The sequence below is a fragment of the Pseudophryne corroboree genome, chromosome 1 (genome assembly GCF_028390025.1).
Source record: "Pseudophryne corroboree isolate aPseCor3 chromosome 1, aPseCor3.hap2, whole genome shotgun sequence".
NCBI lineage: Eukaryota > Metazoa > Chordata > Amphibia > Anura > Myobatrachidae > Pseudophryne > Pseudophryne corroboree.
The window spans coordinates 774,945,547-774,969,674 of record NC_086444.1 but is presented as its reverse complement, the minus strand read 5'-3'; the positions used below and the strand labels follow the sequence as shown (position 1 = coordinate 774,969,674).

Below are 24,128 nucleotides of genomic sequence, written 5' to 3'. Positions count from 1 at the left end.
AGCAGCCTGGGAAGAAAGAGGTGCTGCAGCAGCGGGCACAGAGAGTGGTATAGCAGGACAGAAGTAATCCTGCTGCACAGCTACAAGAAGACAGTGAGACATTTAAAGAAGGCTGCAGAGCTCCGGCGTCTGCTGGCTGTCAGTGTCGGTGGCACGCCCTCAAACTCTTCTGGCGCCTGGAGCCAGGGGCGGATTTAGACCTCATGGGGCCCTAGGAAAGATACCGATTTGAGCCCCCCTCCAACAAACAATCCATAGCACGATATTTTTGATCCTGATTCATGCCCCTTATATTACTTGTCATTTTTCCTCCTTAGAGTAATGCCCCTTACAAATTATGCCAAACACCGTAATTCCCCTTAAACATTATGCCACACACTGTAATGCCACTTACACATGGCAGCCACATACTTCTTCACTACCAGGCTGGGAGGCTGTTTCCTGTCCAGGTGCTCCTGGCTGCAGATGCCACACTTCCTTGAACTGCTCGTGGTCAGGCGTTCTCTGTGCCCATGTCCCTTCTCTTTATGGCTGGCGCCGGCGGCAAGCAGTCCTGGCACTTCCTGGCACCACTTACCATGCATGTGCCTATTCCTGTTTATTGCTTCGGCATCTAGTATCCAATACCTGGCGCAAGCAGTGTGCAGCGCTGGTTGTGACTGTGGCTGCCCAGGGACCCCACGAACCTCAATACAGACAGAAACCAAGTTGCGCTCAACAATCAGGATAGAAACATTTATTATAAAAATTATAAATATGAACAGCAATTCTCCCGGGAGTACAATTAATATACTGTAGATAAATTATCATGAATATATACGGTACAGAATCACTATGTCCAAATGAATTATAATAATACAAGTATTATTTAATAATTGTGACAATTTGGCCACAAACGGTATTATGTATTCAGCAGTAGTGATAATAATTACACTCTTTTAAACACCATATAGGTCTGTGTGCCAATAATAACTCACTTGTTATATAGAAGTCCCAAACAGTCCTTGTTCCATGCGGGCATATATTGGTTTCCAAATTTCTATAAATAGAAATTGTCCTTATAGAAGGTTTTGAGCACTCAAATTAATGCAGGGATGGACAGATGAATTATGTCCGCCAAAAGCAAACCGCTATAGTGGTGTTGGCAGGGAGAGCCCGGAGTGATGTTAGTGCAGCCAGCCGTTTACCCCCGCACGGGGGAGGGAGAGCGGTGTCTGAGATGTCCGTCGGGTTGGAGTGAAATAGAGCCGTGCACAGGCTGTCAGACCCAGATTGCTGGATGTTATCTCTGTGACACGGTATGCATGCGCTCTCACCCAAAACGGCTGTGCTTGCCTCCCACGGGCAGCTCCGACTGAGCCTCCCTGCACTTCACCTGCTGTAGGAGAGGGACTGTTGGAGCCACGGATATGTTGCGCTGGCTGTGTATGGGAGCCAGCCACGCTCTATGTGGCGATATTGGAGTTGCGTCTCCTTGTCTGGCTCCAAATAGACCTCACTTGGATGGACCGCCGACTGGGTCAGAAGGCACCGGAGCCCCGGCACCTAAGTGTAAGCTGGGCGGTATAATGCTGTGCAGTACAACGGCCGTCTGGGACTGATCTCCTGTGTTGGCTCAAGGTGAGCTAGACTTCGATAAGTGAAAGGGTACACCTGTATCCTAACGCGTTTCAACGCCAGCAGGGCGTCTTCTTCCAAAAGTCAGGCACGAACCTCCCCTGCAACCATTAGCCCAGGGACCTAACAAACATTCCCTGCACCCTGTAGTCCTAGGACCCCCTCATCCTCCCCTGCAGTCAGCCGCCCTAGGATCCCCTTGCACACTGCGATGCCAATGGAGGCAGCTGGGAGACATTATTCCAGGGCTAAAGTTTAGAGGATATGGGTGAGCCAAGGTGATTGGATGGGGAAACAGTGCGTAACATGAGGGGGAGGGAATAGAACAGTGAGTGACATGAGGGGGGGCAGAACAGTAAGTGACATGAGGGGGTGGCAGAACTGTGAGTGACACGAGGGGGGGCCGAACTGTGAGTGACATGAGGGGGGAAAGAACAGTAAGTGACATGGGGGGCAGAACAGTAAGGGACATGAGGGGGGCAGATCTGTGAGGGACATGAAGGGGGAGCATAAAAGTGAGTGACACGGGGGGGAGAACAGTGAGTGACGTGAGGTGGAGCAGAAAAGTGAGTGACATGGGGGGAACAGTGAGTGACATGAGGGGGGGGGGCAGAACAGTGAGTGACATGAGGGGGAGGCAGGAAAGTGAGTGATATGAGGGGGGGCAGAAAAGTGAGTGACATGAGGGGGGAGCAGAACAGTAAGTGACATGAGGGGGAGGGAGTAGTACAGTGAGTGACATGAGGGGGGGTGAGTAAGATGGTGGGGCCGTTCACTCTGTGGTTGGCATCAGTCCAGATCTGCGCCAGAGAGTGCCCCATGTGGTTGCAGGCACAGGCAGTTTGGCACTGGCTGTTTGCTACACCTCCTACCCTGCTCTCATCCCACCAGTCGCTGCGGTTTCTCTGAGGGTGCTATGCCTAGCAGCCTAGGTGACCTGTTTGTGACCCTCTCCCTATCGCCAGGAACCTGTCTGCAGGAGAGGATCCTGCCTGACAAATCCACATCTGGCTCTTGCTGCACCAGAGGGGGAGGGCTGCTCTATGTTCTGTGGTGAGAAATCCACAAGCTCCAGGGATGGCCGGGGCCCTTGGCCAACTGGCGTTTCAGCCCATAAATGGACACCCTGCCCCCACTGATATATGATGTTTGTTGAACTGCAGGCGGAGACGTGGGAAGGAGGGGCAACCTTCGACATTTCAGGGGATGGGGCTTCAGGCGGCAAATGGCAGGCATGCTGTAGTACAGGAAAAAAATATTTTCCTGTCTACAGCTTGCAGATCACTGATCAGGGCTGGATTTCTGGGGGCCCTGCCACGGGCCCCTTGGGAGCCGCTGGGCCCTAGGCGGGCACTTAGGTTGCCTAGTGGTAAATCCGCCTCTGCCTGGAGCTTGCGCTATACTGGAGCCACCCTCGCTACACCCCTGCCTACACTACATACTGTATGTGCTGGGGTTCTCACATGCTCTGAAAAGTATGAACGAAAAAGATGAACACAAAACAACTTCCTTCTACCAGAGAGATGATAGTAGGCATTATTCACTTGTAGCGTACAAATTGTATTTAATTTCAGAACAGACAGACAATATAGCAGTTTATAATTCTATTATTTATAATAATAGTTCATAGACATACGGTGTCAGTATGAAAATATTTCTTTTAAAAATAAAATCTAAACTAACAACCTATTCAAATGCTGCTAGAACTAATTGTGGATATATGCCTGTATGCCTATGTGTATTGCAACACCCCTGTCTATGGCCCTCATTCCGAGTTGTACGCTCGCTAGCTGCTTTTAGCAGCATTGCAAACGCTAGGCCGCCGCCCTCTGGGAGTGTATCTTAGCTTAGCAGAATAGCGAACGAAAGATTAGCACAACTGCTACTAAATAATTTGCTTCAGTTTCTGAGTAGCTCCAGACCTACACCTAGACTGTGATCACCTCAGTCCGTTTAGTTCCTGGTTTGACGTCACAAACACGCCCTGCGTTCGGCCAGCCACTCCCCCATTTCTCCAACCACCCCAGCGTTTTTACCTGGCACGCCTGCGTTTTTTAGCACACTCCCAGAAAACGGCCAGTTTCCACCCAGAAACACCCACTTCCTGACAATCACACTACGATCACTCGCGCGATGAATAAACGTCGCTCGAGCTTGTGTAAATATCCAAAGTTTTGTGTTAAATTACTTAGCTCATGCGCGCTGCGTACCATGCGCATGCGTATTTTCCACCTAATCGCTGCTTTGCAAGAAATGGCAACGAACGAACAACTTGGAATGACCACCTATATGTTTAGTTTCATAGTCATCTTTTTTTAAGTGCACATTTGTCCTATCTTGGAGCAACAGATCCATTGAAATCAGATGGTTTTCTGCATATGCACAGCTCAGAAAACCCCACAAATTCCATCAATGCACCATCACTAAACTCAACCTACATGCAAACTCCCTATAAGCACCCAGGTCTGCCCCTTCAGCCACAAGTGGAGATACTATTGAGTTGCATACAACTCTAAATAGCTATATATGTATTGACTTGGCTACAGAGCATGTATAGTACTAAAAAAAATGTAAGATGGATTTGTGTGCAACTCATTCTATAGTCTCCCATTGCTCCCATGAGAAATATGTTCTGTGGTGCCATTGTGAAAATGATTTACCAACATTCAGAGTTTGCATTCCTGAGATCTATTCTTTCTAACTCTGGTTGTCAAATCAACTCTTAAGAAATCTATCCATGGTACAGTATTTAACTTGGCACAAATCTTTGGCAAATTAATATTTTCTGGTATTGATAAAGTACTATCCAGAAATTAGCAAAGACTACTGCTCCTAAAACCTTCATAAGCACTCTTGCCGAAGGACTAGGAAGGCGATTTATCAAAACTTGAAGAGAGATAATAAAGTACCAACCAATCAGCTCCTACCCATCATTTTTCAAATACAGCTTCTAAAGTTGTTAGAATGGAAGAGCGCTTCTGCACATACTCCAACATGGTTCCTCCAGGGATGCTTCATTCCCTAACCAAGATAGATGCTGGAGTTAGTACTATGTATGCATGTCACCATTTTGTTACTGTGTAGAGTGGCATAGTGGGTGACAGATGTCTCCCCATTAGCTCCAAAAGACCTGCCTGTGTTATGACTATTCCAGCATCCTGTACTGCTACCTGATTGTTGTATACAATCACTGGCTGGTGAGCTGTAACAACATGCTCCTAGTGGTGTAGAGAGCTGTTGCAGGCTCAGGTACAGTTCAGAGGCCTGGCGTAATCTCGGGAGGTGTGGCCATGCCCCCTTATTCAAATTATTCAAGTGGTGCTGAGCACAGAATTGAGGAGTGCTATCATGCTTCTCAACCAGGGGCAAATCCAGATGGAGAACAAACCAGCTGCTGTTAACAGGCAACAGGGCCAGGGGTGGGGCGGTGGGGCAGCTTGGTAATTATTGCCTCAACCTCCCCTCTTGGTGGCAGTGACACTCCACTTCATGCCTTAAGCAGTGTGTACACACACAGTGGGTACAGCTGTAACTAGAATTCTCAATGAACCACACTACTGGTTAAGTCACGGGACTGCTGTTTTGTTCAGAAAATTTCACTGGTGTTTCAACTACTCTGTCATACCACTGCGTATACACACACATATTTCCAACAAAAATGACACAGACTAATTGATTTGTACTTTATCTCTCACAAAACTTTATAAAAGCTTTAGATAATCTCTCCCTAATTTTTACATATGGCCTCCAGAAGCTATGTCTGCCTAACAATCCTAGGCAGGCAGGTGAGATTCTGCACAGTCGTAATAACTGAAGTATTCTGTATATATTAGTAGATATAGTTTACTAACACATAAGCCCAATTGCACACCTGAGGCATAACTGACCCAAGGATGGCATGTAGGCACAATTTACTTAATTCCCCCCCCCCTCCCCCAATTTACCAATAAAAAAAACTTTCATCCTAGGGGTGCCGTGAAAACAATGCCAATACTCTAGGGTGCTGTGTTTTAAGAAAGTTTGGGAACCACCGCACTAAATAATAGAGTATTATCATATCACAATCTTATATCTATGTACTGAGATATCCATATACTGTCTATTACACTGCTCTATGCATGGGATGTTGTACAAAAACCCGACTGTTTTCTGTATTTATTTTTGTTTTTTTAGAGGAAGAAAGTGATGACACTTTTTAATGCATATCAATAAGTATTTAATGTTTTTAAAAATATATTCTAAAAGCGTGCCCCATGAAGAGTTTCCTTTTCTCTAATTTCTGCCTGACAATCTACAAGCCGCAGAAAAAACTTTTTTACACCTCCTGTGCTAAAGCTGATGCCTCCTTATTTTGAGTAGGTACAGTGCCTTGCTAAAGTAATCACCCCCTTGGCTTTTTACCTATTTTGTTACATTACAACCTGTAATTTATTTTTTATTTTTTTATCTGAATTTTATGTGATGGATATGCACAAAATAGTCTAAATTGATGAAGTGAAATGTGAAAAATTTATATAAAAAATAATTTTTATAAATAAAAATTAGAAAATTGGCATTTGCACATTTATTCACCCTCTTTGCTATTAAGCCCCTCAAATGTTCTGGTGTAACCAATTACCTTCAGGTGTCACATAATTAGTGAAATGAAGTCCACCTGTGTGCAATCTAAGAGGGGAATTCAAATGTTTGAAAAGTCGGTTGGGTATCTGTTTTTTCCTGTCTATTAGATAGGAAAAAACAGACACCCAACTGACTAGTCAAACATTTGAATTCCCCCCTATGTGTCACATGATCTGTCAGTATAAACACACCTTTTCTGAAAGGCCCGAGGCTGCAACATCACTAAGCAAGTTGCATCACACCATGAAGACCAAGGAGCTCTCCAAACAAGTCAGGGACAAAGTTGTTGAGAAGTACAAGTCAGGGTTGGGTTATAAAAAAATATCCAAATCTTTGATGATCCCCCGGAGCACCATCAAATCCATCATCTTCATATGGAAAGAACATGGTACCACAACAAACCTGCCAAGAGAGGGCCGGCCACCCAAACTCACAGACCGGGTAAGGAGGGCATTAATTAGAGAGGCAGCACAGAGACCAAAGGTAACCCTGAAGGAGCTGCAGAGTTCCACAGCAGAGACCGGTGTGTCTGCACATGTGACCACAATAAACCATACACTCCATAGAGCTGGGCTTTATGGAAGAGTGGCCAGAAAAAAGCCATTACTTAATGTTAAAAATAAGAGGGCATGTTTTGAGTTTGCCAAAAGGCATGTGGACGACTCCCCAAATGTATGGAGGAAGGTGCTCTGGTCAGATGAGACTAAAATTTAACTTTTCGTCCACCAAGGAAAACGCTATGTCTTGTGCAAACCCAACACATCCCATCACCCCAAGAACACCACCCCCACAGTGAAACATGGTGGTTGCAGCATCATGCTTTGGGGATGTTTTTCAGTAGCAGGGACTGGGAAACTGTTTTGAGTCAAGGGAAAGATGGATGGTGCTAAATACTGGGATATTCTTGAGCAAAACCTGTTTCAGTCTGACTGATTTGAGACTGGGATGGAGGTTCACCTTCCAGCAGGACAATGACCCGAAGCATACTGCTAAAGTAACACTCAAGTGGTTTAATGGGAAACATTTAAATGTGTTTGAATGACCTACAGATAGATCCATGGTTATCTTGGCTTCTTTGCTGTGCCTATGCACACCATGGTTTATTTACATAAACCCTTCATCTATTGTTCTCAGCTGCAATACAATACAGAGAACAATACAGCAGGGGATTAAGTCATTACAGCAGGGGATTAAGTCCGACTGCCCAGTCTCAATTATTCCTATTAAAGGCCAAGATAAACATGGACCCATCTGTAGTCAAAGCCGAAATCTCAATCCAATTGAGAATTTGTGGTCAGACTTGAAGATTGCTGTTCACAAGCGGAAACCATCCAACATGAAGGAGCTGGAGCAGTTTTGCCTTGGGGAATGGGCAAAAATCCCAGTGGCAAGATGTGGCAAGCTCACAGAGACTTATCTAAAGTGACTTGCAGCTGTAATTGCCACAAAAGGTGGCTCTACAAAGTACTGACTTTAGGAAGGGGGGGGGGGGTGAATAGTTTTTCACGCTGAACTTTTCTGTTATTTTGTCCTATTTGGTGTTTGCTTCACAATAAAAAAAATAAAAAATCTTCAAAGTTGTAGGCATGTTCTGTGGAAATGATGCAAACCTTTAATCAATCTATTTTAATTCCAGGTTGTGAGGCAACAAAACATGAAAAATGCAAAGGGGGTGAATACTTTAGCAAGGCACTGTATATTCCATGTAGTAACTGACTAGAAACAGAAAATTTGGCTGCAGAATTTGCCCTGGAGAAATGGATCACTTCATTCCACTACTGTAATCATGTATCATAAAAATGATTATATTCAACCTGCTTAACCGCTTGCCTGGTGTGGTCACATCAGATGTGACCACATCAGGCTGAGCTTTCCTGACATACTGTACATGTAGACGCAAATGATGCATCCAGTCAGATAGCTTACTGAGTGGCTGCTGGAAGAAAATCTTTCTGCAGCTGCCACTGTCAGAGGGACCTCCCAGGCCCTCTGCTTACTGGCTCATCCCCTTTGTACCTGCTGTGCTACTGATCTCTACTGATCGGGTAGTACGGCAGCACCCCATGGTACCAGACATGAGCAGCTGCTGGGGAAATGTTAAAAAGCAGCCCTCACCTTTCCTCTGGACCCTTTGAAGCTGCAGAGAGGAACAGGCACCATGAAAATGTGAAGTCACGATGGTCGCAATTTTCCAATGTTCCGATGTTTGTGGGAAAAAACAATATTTTACAAATGTTCTTCTCTTCCCTATCACCCTGGACCCAAGCACACTGCAACTGGATTCTTGTCTTGAAGTCTGCTGGGCCAACAATGGGGGTCATTTCGAGTTGTTCGCTCGGTAAAAATCTTCGCATCGCAGCGATTTTCCGCTTAATGCGCATGCGCAATGTCCGCACTGCGACTGCGCCAAGTAAATTTGCTATGCACTTAGGAATTTTACTCTCGGCATTTTCATCGTTCTGGCGATCGTAATGTGATTGACAGGAAATGGGTGTTACTGGGCGGAAACAGGCTGTTTTATGGGCGTGTGGGAAAAAACGCTACCGTTTCCGGAAAAAACGCAGGAGTGGCTGGAGAAACGGGGGAGTGTCTGGGCGAACGCTGGGTGTGTTTGTGACGTCAAACCAGGAACGACAAGCAGTAAAATGATCGCAGATGCCGAGTAAGTCTGAAGCTACTCAGAAACTGCTACGAGGTGTGTAATCGCAATATTGCGAATACATCGTTCGCAATTTTAAGATGCTAAGATTCACTCCCAGTAGGCGGCGGCTTAGCGTGAGCAAATCTACTAAAATTCACTTGCGAGCGAACAACTCAGAATGACCCCCAATATCCACAAGTTGTACTGTATGCAAAAATACAGAAGTTTGATTTTTATTGGGTCAAAAAACTGCACACCGCATTTACGTCTTCATGTGATCCTTTTTATGCTAAGTTCTAAAAGACCTTTAGATTCTCTTGATTGAGCCAACAAAGGTGTTTTTTATACAGTAGATGGATTTTTAACTGAAGTTTAAAAAAGGGTATAAAACTGCTTTTAAGTACAATGTAAGAGCTAACTTCTTACAGGTCTAATGTAAAATGTTATGCAAGTGAATTAAACAAAGTGTTTAAAGAAAACCTCATGATATTGTGACTTATTGTATAACTGATACTTTGTAAAACTACATGAAAGATGTCCTTTATATGCTTTTCATTATGTTTTCTCTGTGCATCTGAACTCAATAGAACTGAAGTCTGATTACTGCCAAGCCATAACAATAGCTGCTGGGTGCTGAGTGATAATGGCATATACTGTAGCAGGTCATTTGTTTAGATGCGTGATCAGAAATCAGTTTTAAAAGCAATAAGCACACTCTATTACAGAGAGGATTTCAGATGTAATCCCCTCAGTGACTCGTCTGAATAGAACCAGCAAATAAAATCTTTATGAAAATGAACTTTTCTTTGAAGAATAGCTATATATTGTAACTACATTGTTTCTTAAATGAACTAACATGATTCAATTAATAGATCCTTCACACGGATGATAAAGAGAGAAAAATCATATTATAGGTATGAATGGAGCCCCTAAAGTAAAGCCATGCTTAGACACAGCTGAAAGGAGACAGGCATGCTGGATAGAATATATCACATATATATTATGTTAGAGAATATATTATATTAAGACCTGTTATTTAAATATAGCCGGGTCAAATGCAGACATGATGGATATCCAAAAACATTAATTACAAAATTGCCACAGTAATACTTTATTTAAATAAGAAGTACATTTGAGTCACATAGTGTTGCTTATTATTTTATGGAAAATATTTTCTGTGAACTTCTAGTGGTTAGAGTCTATCCTCATATGTATATGGCTACAGGGGTTACTTTACATTAATGTCCATAAAGTAAAAATGCCAACAGGACGACAGGAGCAACACCTAATAAACAGTCTACTTCAGGACCGATTTGTGACTAGACGGGATCCAGGACAATGAGAAGGGGACTTCATACTGTGTATACCATGTCTCTTAAATGTCCCAATTTCAATGCTACAGTCCAAATGTAAGGGCTCTGTTCTACATCACAATCAGTACTGCATGTCCCAGCCTACCAGGCACTTGGAAGGTACATCCCATGTAGGACTGGGAGACTGACACACTGACAGGACTGGGAGACTGAAACACTGACAGGACTGGGAAACTGACTCACTGACAGGACTGGGAGACTGACACTCTGAAAGGACTGGGAGGCTGACTCACTGACAGGACTGGGGGACTGACTCACTGACAGGACTGGTAGACTGACTCACTGGCAGGACTGGGAGACTGACACACTGACAGAACTGGGAGACTGACACACTAACAGGACTGGGAGACTGACTTACTGGCAGGACTAGGATACTGGCTCAAGGCCTAATTCAGATTTGTACATAAACCCAAAGGTTTAGGTACAAATCCAGTGGTGTGGGATCTGCACATGCGCAAGACCCACTCTGAATAAACTAGGTCTTGCGATATCACTCGGAGCCCCCTGTTAGCCACAGCACCTGGCACTGTTCTTCAAAATGTGCTGGGGGGGGGGGGGCAGAGTGTCGCCCCTGTTTTAAAGGTGTGATAGGCAGGATCTGCATCATTGGAAGATTTACTGGGCCCACGGTATCCAGATCAGATGGACAGCCTGAGTTAGCTTTAGCTTACACAGGCTGACAAGTGCCTAGAAACATTGTGAATCGTGACAGATGGTTGCAATGACAATACACTGCACTTCGATCTCGCAAATGTATACAGGAGGCATCTATCTCCTACAGAAGCCTCCTGCTGCATTTGAATACTAATTACACAGAATTGCTTCCTTGCAGCTGTGCAATTCCATACAAACATGAATTAGGTCCTCAGTGACAGGACTGGCAGATTGACTCACTGACAGGACTGGCATGTAGACTGACAGAACAGACAGACTGGCAAACTGACAAAACCAGCAGACATAATAGTTAAACTCTGTGACACTACACATCCTCTTTCTACTGATGACGTAGAGTCTGGTGGTGGTGGTGGTGTGATGAAGAGGATCCTGATGGTTATGGATTAAACCATCAAAACGTTAAATATATCAGTGTGTTCTGCTATTCATTACTAGAGTGCCGCCAACTGAGATCTCTCTCTCCCCCTCTCTCTTTCTCTCTCTCTCTCTCTCTATATATATATATATATATACATAATAATTTCAGGACAAGACATTATGACACAAAGATGACATGATGCAACGGGTGTAGTATGGTATGCCAGCGGCCGGGCTCCCGGCGACCAGCATACCGGCGCCGGGAGCCCGACCGCCGGCATACCGACAGTGTGACGAGCGCAAATGAGCCCCTTGCGGGCTCGCTGCGCTCGCCACGCTGCAGGCACGGTGGCGCTCTACGCACGTCACGCTACTTTATTCTCCCTCCAGGGGGGTCGTGGACCCCCACGAGGGAGAATATATGTCGGTATGCCGGGTGTCGGGATTCCGGCGCCGGTATACTGTGTGCCGGGATCCCGACATTCGGCATACTGAAGACCACCCGATGCAACAGTTTGAGATGTTTGTTTTGTTAGAAATATACTGGAAATATATGTTTTAGGCTGTGCATTCTTTTATTTGTTCATTTTTTAATTGTATGAATATTGTTCTGTAGGTTACAGATAGAACCGAGGAACATTACAGACATCAAGCAACATCTGTGTTTTCGTCAGGAACTGAAAGACTCTATACCCAAATATGTGCAAAGGTAAGAATGAATATATTTTTTTAAACAATGGAATCACTTAGATTCTGGCAGAACAACAGGATGACACCTGGCCTGTCAGTAAAAGGGGTTTCAGCACTTGCATGTTTATAATGGGTGCAGTGTGTGCCGTGCACATGTGCCCCTGAGTCCATGGGGGCCCACACCGCACATGCGGCACCCATTTCATTAATACTTGCCTCTTCAGAGTCCCTCGTTGGTGGCAGCAGGAGCACAAATAGTCAGTGGGAAAATGGCATGGCCTCCATTTTCCAGTCATTTTGTGCATGCATTTCCCCGGAGGCTCTTCATGCCCCAGTCCAACACCTATAATAGGTTTATTTAGCGGTGCACACAGGCCTATGGTGGCCAGGGTTGGCCCACACCGCACACCCAGCAACCATTTTTTCAATACTTATCCTCTGGATTTCCACATCAGCAGAAACCACTCTGAAAATGGTCCATTTTCCCAGAGCTTCACGCATATGCACTAAGAAAATCACGGGAGAAAATAGCCACTGCGCCATTTTCCTGGAGACCTGTGCATGCGCCCAGAGTCTTTTGCTCTGCCAGCTAGAGAGTAGGTCGAAGACTGGACATGGGCCTCCTCCTCTATTGATTCACCCCTGCATTCAGTGATACAGTCTAATCACAAGAAGCCTGCACATGCAGTACAGTAGCATACCTGGGCATGGAGTAAATGTTTTGTGGATGATGAATGATGGAGGAATTTTCCTTGCTGCTGCAGAATAGGCATATGCATGTGCCGCCCAATCTGTGATATATACATTTGGGTACCAAAGACTTATACAGTGAAGTAGGCAGGAAGGGGAGAGTAATACCAAGAATTGCGTATCAATGGGCAAGGGGTGAAGACAATATAACGTGATTCTATGAGAATCATAACATTTTGGCCCTGCCTCCTTTTCTTAGACCCATGATTTGCAGGATTATGTTTCAATGGGGGCAGGGCTTAATGACACAAAGTGCACTGTCACCCACCCTTCTAGCTGTAACTCCTTTCAGGGCTTCTCCAGAGGAGGAGCTCAAAAATGTAAGCAAGTGTGATTGAGGATATTGATGAATAATGTAATGCATATGTGTGTAGGGGTATTACTGTAATGTTAGGGGTAGTTTTTAATTGGATTTTAATTTTTAAATACCTGGGCTTGGGGATTCTATTTTTAATCTTTTCTCTCCCTTACATATCACTGGTGACATGTATATAGGTGACACTTGTGACAAATCACTGTTAAGTCTCTTTGGATTGTCTGAAATAAAAATATGCCATGCATTGCTACGGGGTAGTTAAGGAAGATTCACATCCACCAAAAGCCTATCCAGGTTTAACCTAAGTTTTTGCAAATTCATGAAAATTACAGAACATTTCCAACCCCACATTCTGTATATATTCAGTATTATTTCGAAGTTACAGAAAAAGTGAAACAAATGAATCTTCATTAGATAAGTTTAAGCAGAAAGAAACATTTACTGCGTAACTAAACAAACCGAAATGTTCATCCACGATAATGCATTACTGCGAAAAAAATAAATAAATATTTCTGAAATTATCTCTGTCACAGCCATATGCAACAGTTGATAACAATTCTTTGAACTGGCCTGAAGCTAAACATAGCTTTACAAGTTAATCCTATTTAGACTTTTTCAGAAGAATCAGAAATGACATTTTAGTTCTACTTCTATAAGATCATTTTAATTGTTCTACTTTTCCAGGAGGAACAATTATTCATCTGAAAAAATGCTAGGCCTTGCAGATTGTTTTTGGTTGGCATGTTGTGTGATTCTTTCCTCACATTTTATTATACATAAATGAAAGGAAATACACAAATCTGCAAGCTATATGAAAACAAGCATCAGATATACAGTAAATGTAAGAGAAGAAGAGAATTTTGTTTTTCTTTTTTCTTTCTTTAGTAACTTTTATTTACAGTATATACATACTGACGATTTTCCCTTTTAAAACCATTAAGAAAATGTTTTTTTTTTAATTTGTTTTATTTGATATAGTTTAAAAAGTATTTGTAAAAATATTTAAATATTATATTATGCACATCTGCAGAATGGATCTCCATGTCAAAAAATGGGGCGACACAATGGGGCGGTGTGTTCGCATATGATCTGACCATGCCAGTTAAGTGGCTAAAACAAATGTCCTCTTATTCAAAACATGCATTGGTGAGGTGGATCATACAGTAGAATTACATTTGCCAGTTCAGTACTATAAAGGCATACATAAGTGCAGCATGGTCTCTGCAGAGAAATTTATACCTACTGAAGGCTTGGATGCATCTGCTGATACTCCTCTTAGGAGGAGTATGTTTTGCCCCTCCAAAAGGTTTGGTGTAAAGGCATCTGCTGAAGTATTTAAAAAATAAATGTAAAAATGGACATAAATAGTGAGCACTAGTGTGGTAGCCTGGTCTATTTACAGTAAAATCAAGTGAACAGTGAGCATATTTTCCCCCTGCAAAAGTGACACCAGGCTTTGCCTGGCTGGCCGGACTTTCTAGCACAGAGTGGAATGTGGTCCTTCTATCATTATCTGAAATAGAGCTTACTCAGGGCAGGGCAGAAGCCACAAAATTGACCTGTGTTCACTATTATAGTCAAAAAGCCAATGCTGAATAGCATTGGGACACTCCTTGGTATGAATATGGTTCTATGTGCCAATAGTAAATAGTAGATTATAACACTGACTAGAGACCCATGATTATGATTAATAAACTCTTAAATCCATTGGCACAATTTTGTTATTGGGGTAGTCCAAATTGTAATAAAATAATTAGTAAATATTTGCTGCATACTAATTCTTTGTGGAGTGTAATGCTGATTTAAAATTATTAATATTTTTTAGAGATGAGTGGGATTGGATCCATGAGAATCGAACCCCCCCCAAACTTCACACTCCGAGCCGGTATCCGAGCCTGCCTCGGGACATCCGGCAGACTCGGAAACCAGAACGAGGCAAAACGTCATCATACCACTGTCGGATTCTCGCGGGTTTTGGATTCCATATAAACATCTGCGCATTACCGCCATTTTCACTCCGAACTTGGAGAGTGAGGGAGACAGACCTCTGTCTCTCTGTGGGTGGTGGCGTTGGGTGGGGTTAGTGTATGCTCTGTAGGGGTGCTGCTGCAGTCACTGTGGTGTACCTGTGCTCTATTAGGGGTGCTGTCCTGGCTGCCACTGATGTTTCATATGCTGTTATGAGTGCTGCAGCTGTACATGGGTGTTGCTGTCCTGACTGTGTTGTACCGGGGCCAGGAGCACTGTTCTCCTGTATGCTATAAAAATATATGGGTGCTACTGTTGAAATAACATAACACTGGCCTAGCATGCTGTAAAATTTCAGGGGTGCAGTTGTTAAAAATTAAAAGCACACTGCTCCTGTATGCTGTAAAAACAAAAGGGTGCTGCTGTTAAAATAACATTACACTGGCCCTGTATGCTGTAAAAATTCAGGGGTGCAGTTGTTAAAAATTAAAAGTACTGTGGTCCTCTATGCTTTAAAATATAGGGGTGCTGCTGTTAAAATAATGTTACACTGGACATGTATGCTGTAAAAATTCAGGGGTGCAGTTATTAAAAATTAAAAGCACAGTGTTCCTGTATGCTGTAAAATGTAGGGGTGCTGCTGTTAAAATAATAATCTTACACTTGCCCTGTATGCTGTAAAAATGCAGGGGTACAATAAAATCAATGTACACTGGCCCTGTCTTGTATGCTGTAATATTTCTAGGGTGCAGTGAAAATCAATGTACACTGGCCCTGTCTTGTATGCTGTAAAAATTGAGGGGTGCGGTGAAAATAAATGTACACTGGCCCTGTATGCTGTAAAAATTCAAGGGTGCTGTTGTTAAAATAAATGTATACTGATCCAGTATGCTGTAAAAATTCAGCGGTACAGTGAAAATAAATGTACACTGGCCTTGTCTTCTATGCTGTAAAATTACAGGGGTGTTGTGAAAATACAGGGGTGCTTGCACTGTCCGCGGTTGCGATGTCTAGGACTGACCTTCACAACACTGTATGGGAAGTGGAGACGGCTACCACCATTTGCACGCCCCCTGCAAGTGCTGGGAGGAGCACCACCAGTCTATTTGCTGATATTGAGATTGATGATGTCACTGTAGAAGTACACAAGGATGAGGAGGATATGGGTGTAGCTGGCGCTGAGGAGGAAGTTGACGATGAGGATTCTGATAGTGATGTGGTTTGTTTGAATAAGGCACTAGTGTAGACAGTTGTTGTCCATGGGGTGAAAAAGCTCATTGCCATGCCTGGGCAAAATACAAAAAAAACCCACCTCTTCGGTGTGGAATTATTTCTCCACAAATCCAGACAACAGGTGTCAAGCCATCTGTTGCCTTTGTCAATCCATAATAATTAGGGGTAAGGATGTTAACCACCTAGGACCATCCTCCCTTATACGTCACCTGCAGGGCATTCATCATAAGTCATTATCAAGTTCAGAAACTTTGGAAAATAGCATAAGCAGTCCATTGACACCTAAATGATGTGGTTTGTTTGTTTGTTTGAATAGTATTTCTCTGTTAGGATTAGGATGTAAACACTGGGGGGGGGGGGAATCTGAGGATGAGGATGACATCTTGCCACTGTAGAACCAGTTTGTGCAAGGAAAGATTAATTGCTTCTTTTTTAGTGGGGGCCCAAACAAACCAATCATTTCAGCCACAGTCATGTGGCAGACCCTGTTGCTAAAATGATTGGTTTGTTAAAGTGAGCATGTCCTGTTTATACAAAAAAAGGGTGGGTGGGAGGACCCAAGGACAATTCCATCTTGCACGTCTTTTCTTTGCCACATCATTCCAGGGGTGCTGCCCTATTTGTGGTGCTGCCCCTCTGCCCTATCAGTCCAGGGATGCTGACCCACTGCCATTTAAGTCCAGGGGTGCTGTTGCCTGTCTGTTGTGCTGTGTAATTTTCCAGGGGTGCTGCCTATGCTGTATAAATCCAGGGGTGCTGCCGTATAGTTCCAGGGGTGCTGCTGTACTTTATCCTAGGTTTAAATGAAAGCCTAGAGCAGATTAGAAACAAGCTTCAACATCACAAACAGATTTGTTAAAAACTAGCCGCAAAGGTGGAAATGGAAATTGCTGAAGCGTTTTTAAATAAAGTGGGGAGAGACCACATTTGTGGCCAAAGTCAGTGTGACTCAGAAGAGACTGAATCATAATCCAGCGCAACTACCGGAGAGGTAAAAGTGAGATTTTCTGCCGGAGCATTAGAGAGAGGTTCTTCTCCATTATTTCATGCTAGGGACTCACTCAAATGAATGGCTCCAATTAGTCAACCTTAATTTTGATTTATTATTTATGTTCCACATTTTGGGATTATTTATTTAGAAGATGCGCATTTGTTGTACAGGGATCTTCTTTTCCTAAGGGCTGTGTAGGGTTATCACAAGACCTCACTGTGTTAGAAGAATAGAGTTTTAGTGATCTTGCATAGCATCAGCTTTCTATTGCACTACAGCACTAGATGGACCAGGTGCTCCTGTGAGGCACAAACAGTTACTGAATAAGGCCCAGAATGGAGTCTCATGGTGGTTTACAGCCTGGAAGATGTCTGGCTTGCCACGCTGAGGCATGCTGTGGGCACAGACGTTAGCATTGCTTCCTCCCACAGTCCTACTTATAGTATGAAATTAGTTTGGACTGTAGAGTGGTAAACTCAACTAGGTTAGGGGCTCAATAACAAAAAAAATCTGAACTCAACTTGCCCCAACCGAGGCTGCTGTGGGAGCTCAGGAGGGGCTGCTAAAACATCTAAGGGGCTGCTTTATTTAAAAATAACATATGAAAAAAATAAACAAGACACACAGGTATGCTCACATGCGTGTGTAACTGGGAGCTGTGAAAAACAAAAATAAGGCATCTGCCACAAAATATGTAAATAAAAATGCAATAAAAAAAATGAAAATAAAAGAAACCCACGAGATTTTCACAACGTAAATCTCCAGACTCCGTGGAGGGGAAAATATCCAATCTTCATATACACCAGTTTATTTGTATCCCAGCATCAAATCCGAGATTATCTTAATCTCTGAAAATGGAGAAGGGGGTACAATTTTGTAGGCTTTGGCCCCTAGTTTTTCAGTTTGTCCAGTAATGTGGTAATTAATAATTATATATTTTCTTTGTTAAAGTCCTTTCTGTTCCACACCAATACAGGAGTGGAGATGAAAGCCTGTGTGTTGTTCCTGATTGCATGTGCCTCTTTAATTTTTAATCACCTTCTTGACACTGTCCTCTTCCTCTTGCTTCTTCTCATAATGTGAAAAGTCATCAAATATGGAGGTGGTATGTTTGTAGCTAGCTATGATTCGGAAAACTCGGCGAGGTTTTTCCAGGGGGACCACCTGTCGCTGAAATTATGGGTTTATTAAACTGTGCATGTCCTGTTTAAACAAAATAAGGGTGGGTGGGAGGTAATATAAAGTAATATAGTTAAAGACAATTCCATCTTGCACCTCTTTTTTTCTTTGCATTATGTGCTGTTTGGGGCCTAGTTTTTAAAACTGCCATCCTGTCTGCCACTGCAGTGCCACTCATAGATAGGCCAGGTGTTTGTGTCGCCCACTTCTGTCGCTTAGCTTGGTCATCTAGCAACCTCGTTACACCTCTTTTTTTTCTGTGCATTATGTGCTCTTTGGGACCTATTTTTTAAAACTGCCATCCTGTCTGCCACTGCAGTGACACTCTTAGATGTGCCAGGTGTTTGTGCGCCCACTTGTGTTGCTTAGCTTAGTCATCCAGCTAACTCGTACAAACTTTTGGCCTAAAAACAATATTGTGAGGTGTGAAGTGTTCAGAATAGACTAAAAATTTGTGGAAATGAATGTTATTGAGGTTAATAATACCGTAGGAACAAAATTACCTCCAAAATTCTGTGATTTTAGCTGTTTTTATGTTTTTTTCCCCAAAAATCATCCAGATCCAAATCCAAAACCTGAAAGGATGGTTTTGGCAAAACCAATCCAGATCCAAAACACGAGCGGGGATCCAGATCCAAAACACAAAACACAAAACCCGAAAATTGTCCGCCGCACATCTGTAATATTTTTTTACCTAGTCGTTTTCCCTTACTGGTCACTACTGATTGGACCTTTGAATTTATTTTCATTCATCATCTTCACATCACAAGAAGGAGTATATGCAGATTATTTATGTATTTATCATGAAAGATGATATCATTTAATTAAATAACTTAATAAATGGTATGTTACAGCGCTCATTCTTTTCTATCCTGTAAGAATTTTTCACAGAATACGTGGGAATTTTTTTTATTCAATTGTTTGCTTATTTTTTTATCCAGAGCAAAAAGACGTGTATCCCCTTTCTTGTGTTGGCACTTTTTTTCATTATTTTCATTTTTATATTTATATTCCTTTTTTATATGTTTATAAAAACATTCATTTTATTTTGTTAAAGTGCTAATGCTTGTAAATGTTAACTTTATGACTAAAATAATTTCTCTACAAATAGTTTTTAAACAATTACTAAACACATTATGGAAATTTCGATCTAATTAGCAACTATTTTCTTATACACAAAATATTTAGTAAATACTAGCTCATGTTTCTTCAGTATACCCTGTTCATCAATTGATAATATTATTACTTTATCTTGTTGAAATGATTTTGTTCTGGAAAAGGCTGCATACATTTGTCAAAGTCTAAAAAATACAGGCTATAGTAAATATATGACTAAGGAGTATAATGTTTGATCTTGACTTTTAGTCATAGCCATGGTGAAAGCAAGCGCTATTGGAAACTGTTTTAGTTTCAATGTACAGTAAATGGTAGGTTAGGATCACTTGGTGCCAGTATATTTTTTGGGAAAAATACTGTTTAGTCTTTGAAGTTCCGGTACGTGCGTCACAATCAATTAACCTTAACATCATCCTTTTATTGACTAATCTTGTATCATTACACAGTGCTTGGATTGGATCCAGATTTCTAAATACAAATATTACTGCTCCAATTTTTTAATTCAGTTTCTGTGGGGGCAATCCTCCAAAAGTGAGACTGATCAGAAACTCAACTGCAAACCTATTTTCTTCAGCATTGGCACTGTTGTATAATATAGAGTCAATACTTATTTGACTTTTCAGTAGAACCTCTTAATTGATTTTAGGAGCATCATTAATTTTAGGAATGTGAATTGCCTTTTTTTCAAATACATTTTACTATTTCTGGTATTATTTTTGGAAAATATTGCATCTACGATATAATCATTTACAACACATGTTGGTGGTATTCAAATATCCCTTCTTCCAAGTCTGGCTCTTGCAATTTTCTTTCACCTAGCTGTAAAAGCCACTTTGCAAAACTTGGTGGGCCATCAATTAAAATGTGCTCAATATTAGTTCTCATACTAGCTTTTATTTGCAAAAGCTGCAAGTGATTCCAACATTTTTTGTTTTTATATACAAGATTAACATTTTTCTGTTCTGCTGCCACATGGGACAACTGATATTGTTTGTCTGAAGTCTCCTTCAAAACGTCAAATGCATTTCCAAAATCTTTATATTAATGGGTTTTGTTTGACATTTCTAAAGAATTTTTACAGCAATAATGCCGTGCGCCTAAGCCATTGATGCCTCATCTCAGATGATTCTGTAACATTAAGGTTTTAGTAGTTAGCATTTACTGCCTTACAGCACTCAAAAATATACTGGAAGGTCAATTGGCTCCCAACAAAAAAATAAAATAATAATAAAAAAAACCCTAGTGTATGCGTATACATCTGTTTAGGTCAGACTAGATGGGCCAAGTGGCTCGTATATGCCATCGAAATTCTATGATTCTATAATTCTAGGTTGAATTTTCAACAATTGTAATGGGAAGCATGAAACAACTATTAAATGCACAACCGATTATTAATGATGTTGCTGCAATTTCTGCATATGCCAAAACAGTTTTTCGTAGACTTTGTGTATGAGACTTGTAGTTCCACGTAAAAAAAAGAGAAAATGCAGATGCATAATCTTTAGCATTAAGTAATTCTAATCATAATAATGATAACAAACTCTGCAATATAACATAGAGTAAAACTGAGGTGCTTAGCATAATTTTGGCCAAAATTTGGGCTCACCACCCACAGCCAGGTGACCTCATCTTGTGGGCCCCTAACATTATTAAGGATGAAGTCTAGAGCAAGGAACCCAGACAAGTACAAGCCAACTGTCCCAAGGCATCACACTAGTGAGAGGTTTAAGTGTTAAAAGGTGTTACATTAGTAAGAAGCAGCAGCTATGTGTTGAGAGTGTTATATAGGTGAGAAGTAATTATTAGGGTTTTAAGAAGTGCTACATTAGTAATAAACAATGTAGTTGCTAAAAATTTGCTAGATTAACTGTTACACTATAATGCCCAAACACAGCCAGGCCACACCAGCCCAGTGGAATCCACGCTCCAAACTCATCCCTAAAACTGACAAATATATAAATGTATGTACATAGGACTTATCATACATAGTGCCTTTCCAATATGCAGTCTGCAAATGCTAGAAACCCATGATAATTAAAAACACCCTTGGGCAGGTGTGAAGGGTGCTAATCCAAGCTGAAGGAGTCTCCCCCTTCAAGTGTACACATGTACACAATACACGGTAGAATATATGGGGGGAGTTTGAACTGCACACCCTTATTATAAACAAAATGAGAGGTGCTACCGTAATGCAATAGCATGTTAGAAAGTTACTGTAGGTGTTTTCACTTCCACCTGGTCTATCAATAAAAAAAACCAGCAAAACAAGTCACTGCCTATCAGGGGCAGATCCAGAAGAAAATTAAAGGGGGGGGCACCATGTTAGGGGAATGGTAATAGTTATATTTACATTCAACTAAGGCATGTGTGCTCCCAGATAAGAGGAGTGGTATCACAGGGGGCGTGGACTCACAAAATACGCCATCAGGTAATGATTGGCAGTAGGAGCGCATCCTGGTTTATTGCCAATGTTTCACCCTGATGAAAAGGCTGATTGAGCCTTGAAATGTTTGTCACCTGTTCCATTAGGTATGGGAACCTGGAAGGCACCCCCAGCACAATATAATTATTATAGTGTTTTGTTGGTGGTAGCAGGTGCAGCATACCTTGTTTTGGGCACTGCACTGAGACTCTGACTGCAGGACATGAACTGCCCATCTTTGATTAGCAGAAGCAGCCAGCTGGATCTCCAACAAGCAGCATAAGACTTCTGCAGGACAGCCCTGTCACAATCACACGGGCTGCCTTCTCAAAGCTGAGCTGAGTTTGACTGCAACTAGCATGGTGGTAAAGGAAGTGGAGGAGGAAGCGCTGGGAAATTGTGCAGTGCAGTGAGGGCTAATGAAGCCTTCTGCGCCATTATAGGTAACAGTCTTACTCGATGCTAGCATTTGAACTCTGCGCCTGGGCTGGACTCTGGCTGGCAGGCAGGCAATGGAGGAGGTAGGTTGCAGTGTGAGCAGGGGGAGGCTGGAGCTGCAGCTCCAGCATCCCCACTGGTTACTACACAGACTTGCTGTTAGAGCAGCGGCGGGTCCTAGTGCCTGCCGGCTCTTTTATCAAATCTGACTGATGGAAATAGCAGTAGTGCTGCTGCTGTTCTCCTTTTGAAAAAATAAGAATTGAGAAATGACAGGGGGGGGGGGGGCACAGGGCCGAGTGCCTCCCCCTGGATCCACCTATGCTGCCTATAGTGTCCCCTATAAATCTGTCAAAACATATCTTTCTTTGAAAGCATCCTACAGATTATCTTTATCCAATATCTCACAATACACTGTAGCAGGAATGTTTGGCAAAATAAAGTCTAAAGTCAGCAATAGAATATTTTGGGGATTAATCAATCTTTCAACAGAGCATTCAGATCTAAAGGTTCTGGTAGACAGGTATCCATTTGGTGTCTTCTTGTCATAAGCCTAGAGTTACACATGTTGCATAATATGTAAATTTCAAATGAAGTAAGGTTACCATTAAACATTCTTAGGTCCTGAAAATAGATTGGGTTCGGAATGTTGGTGATCAGAATACCGACTGCGACATCCTGACATACCTTCCCCCAATGCCCCACTAACCATAATCCTCCCTTCCCGCAGCCTAAATCTAACCTCCTCTTCCCCTGTAGCCTAACTCTAACCCTTCCCGGTGGTGCCTAAACCTAACCCCCCTTCCCGTGGCCTAAACCTAACCCTCCCCCCACTGCAGCCTAACCATGACACTCCCTGGGGGGGTGGCTAAACCTAAACCCCCCTCTCCACAGCCTAAACTTGTACCCTCTCTCCCTGGGCCTAACCCTAACCCTTCCCCCAGCCTAAACCTAACCCCCTCATGCTGCTTACCTCACTGGCAGCTCAGCAGTTTCTTTTCGGAGTCCTGGGTGCCGGGATGCCGTCGCCGGCATTCTAGTCAGTGTCAGGATTCCGGTACCTTTCACATGTAAAAAAAGTATTTCTAGGAAATATAGTTGTCATTCGTTTGGACTAAAATGAAACATAGTGCCAATGGTAGTGTCTAAACATTTATATTGTTGTTGCCATTTAGATTCCTTAATTCTCCATGTATAGTGTTCTGGAATTTCAGAATATAAATATTGCCTATTATTAAGATCTTCTTGTTTTAATGTAAATCTTGCTAATGTCTTAGAATTGTTATCTTTACATTCATCAGCTGCCTCTTTGCATCCAGCTTGAAAATAAACAATGATTGTCTTCCAGATGAACAGGTAGTCTCTCAAAATGATGTGTCTGATGTTATACTGTCAGGAAGGGGTGTATCTAGGGGTCTGAGCGTCCCTGACAAAGTAAGGAACTGGCACCCCCCACCCCCCCCACCCAGAGACAAAGAGGGGGGAGTTACAGGTAGGCTGAGGTCAGGGACACTGAGGGAGAATTACAGGGGGGTGCGGGTACAGTGGCAAACAAATTCTAGAGAGGGGTTACCAAATGCAGTACACAATCTCCCACTTTGCAGAACATTGGAGCAATTGTTGGAGTCTGGGGGAGCGGTAGAAGAACCTAGTAAAGACCATGGACATTAATGTATACTGTATGGAATACAGTATTAATAATTAACACTATAGATGGTCTACAGTATAGGCTGTATCACACA

The 24,128-nt window shown here is 42.5% G+C and overlaps 1 protein-coding gene across 3 annotated transcripts in view; it reads left to right on the top strand.

Moving 5' to 3' along the window:
• The window catches only part of STPG2 (sperm tail PG-rich repeat containing 2), a 1,528,785-nt gene that overhangs the window by 502,734 nt on the left and 1,001,923 nt on the right, over positions 1-24,128 (top strand). For all 3 annotated transcript variants that reach the window (XM_063917581.1, XM_063917565.1, XM_063917572.1), the window contains exon 11: positions 11,900-11,992. In XM_063917581.1, the coding sequence (XP_063773651.1) occupies positions 11,900-11,992 (93 nt within the window). The remainder of the gene's footprint in view (positions 1-11,899; positions 11,993-24,128) is intronic.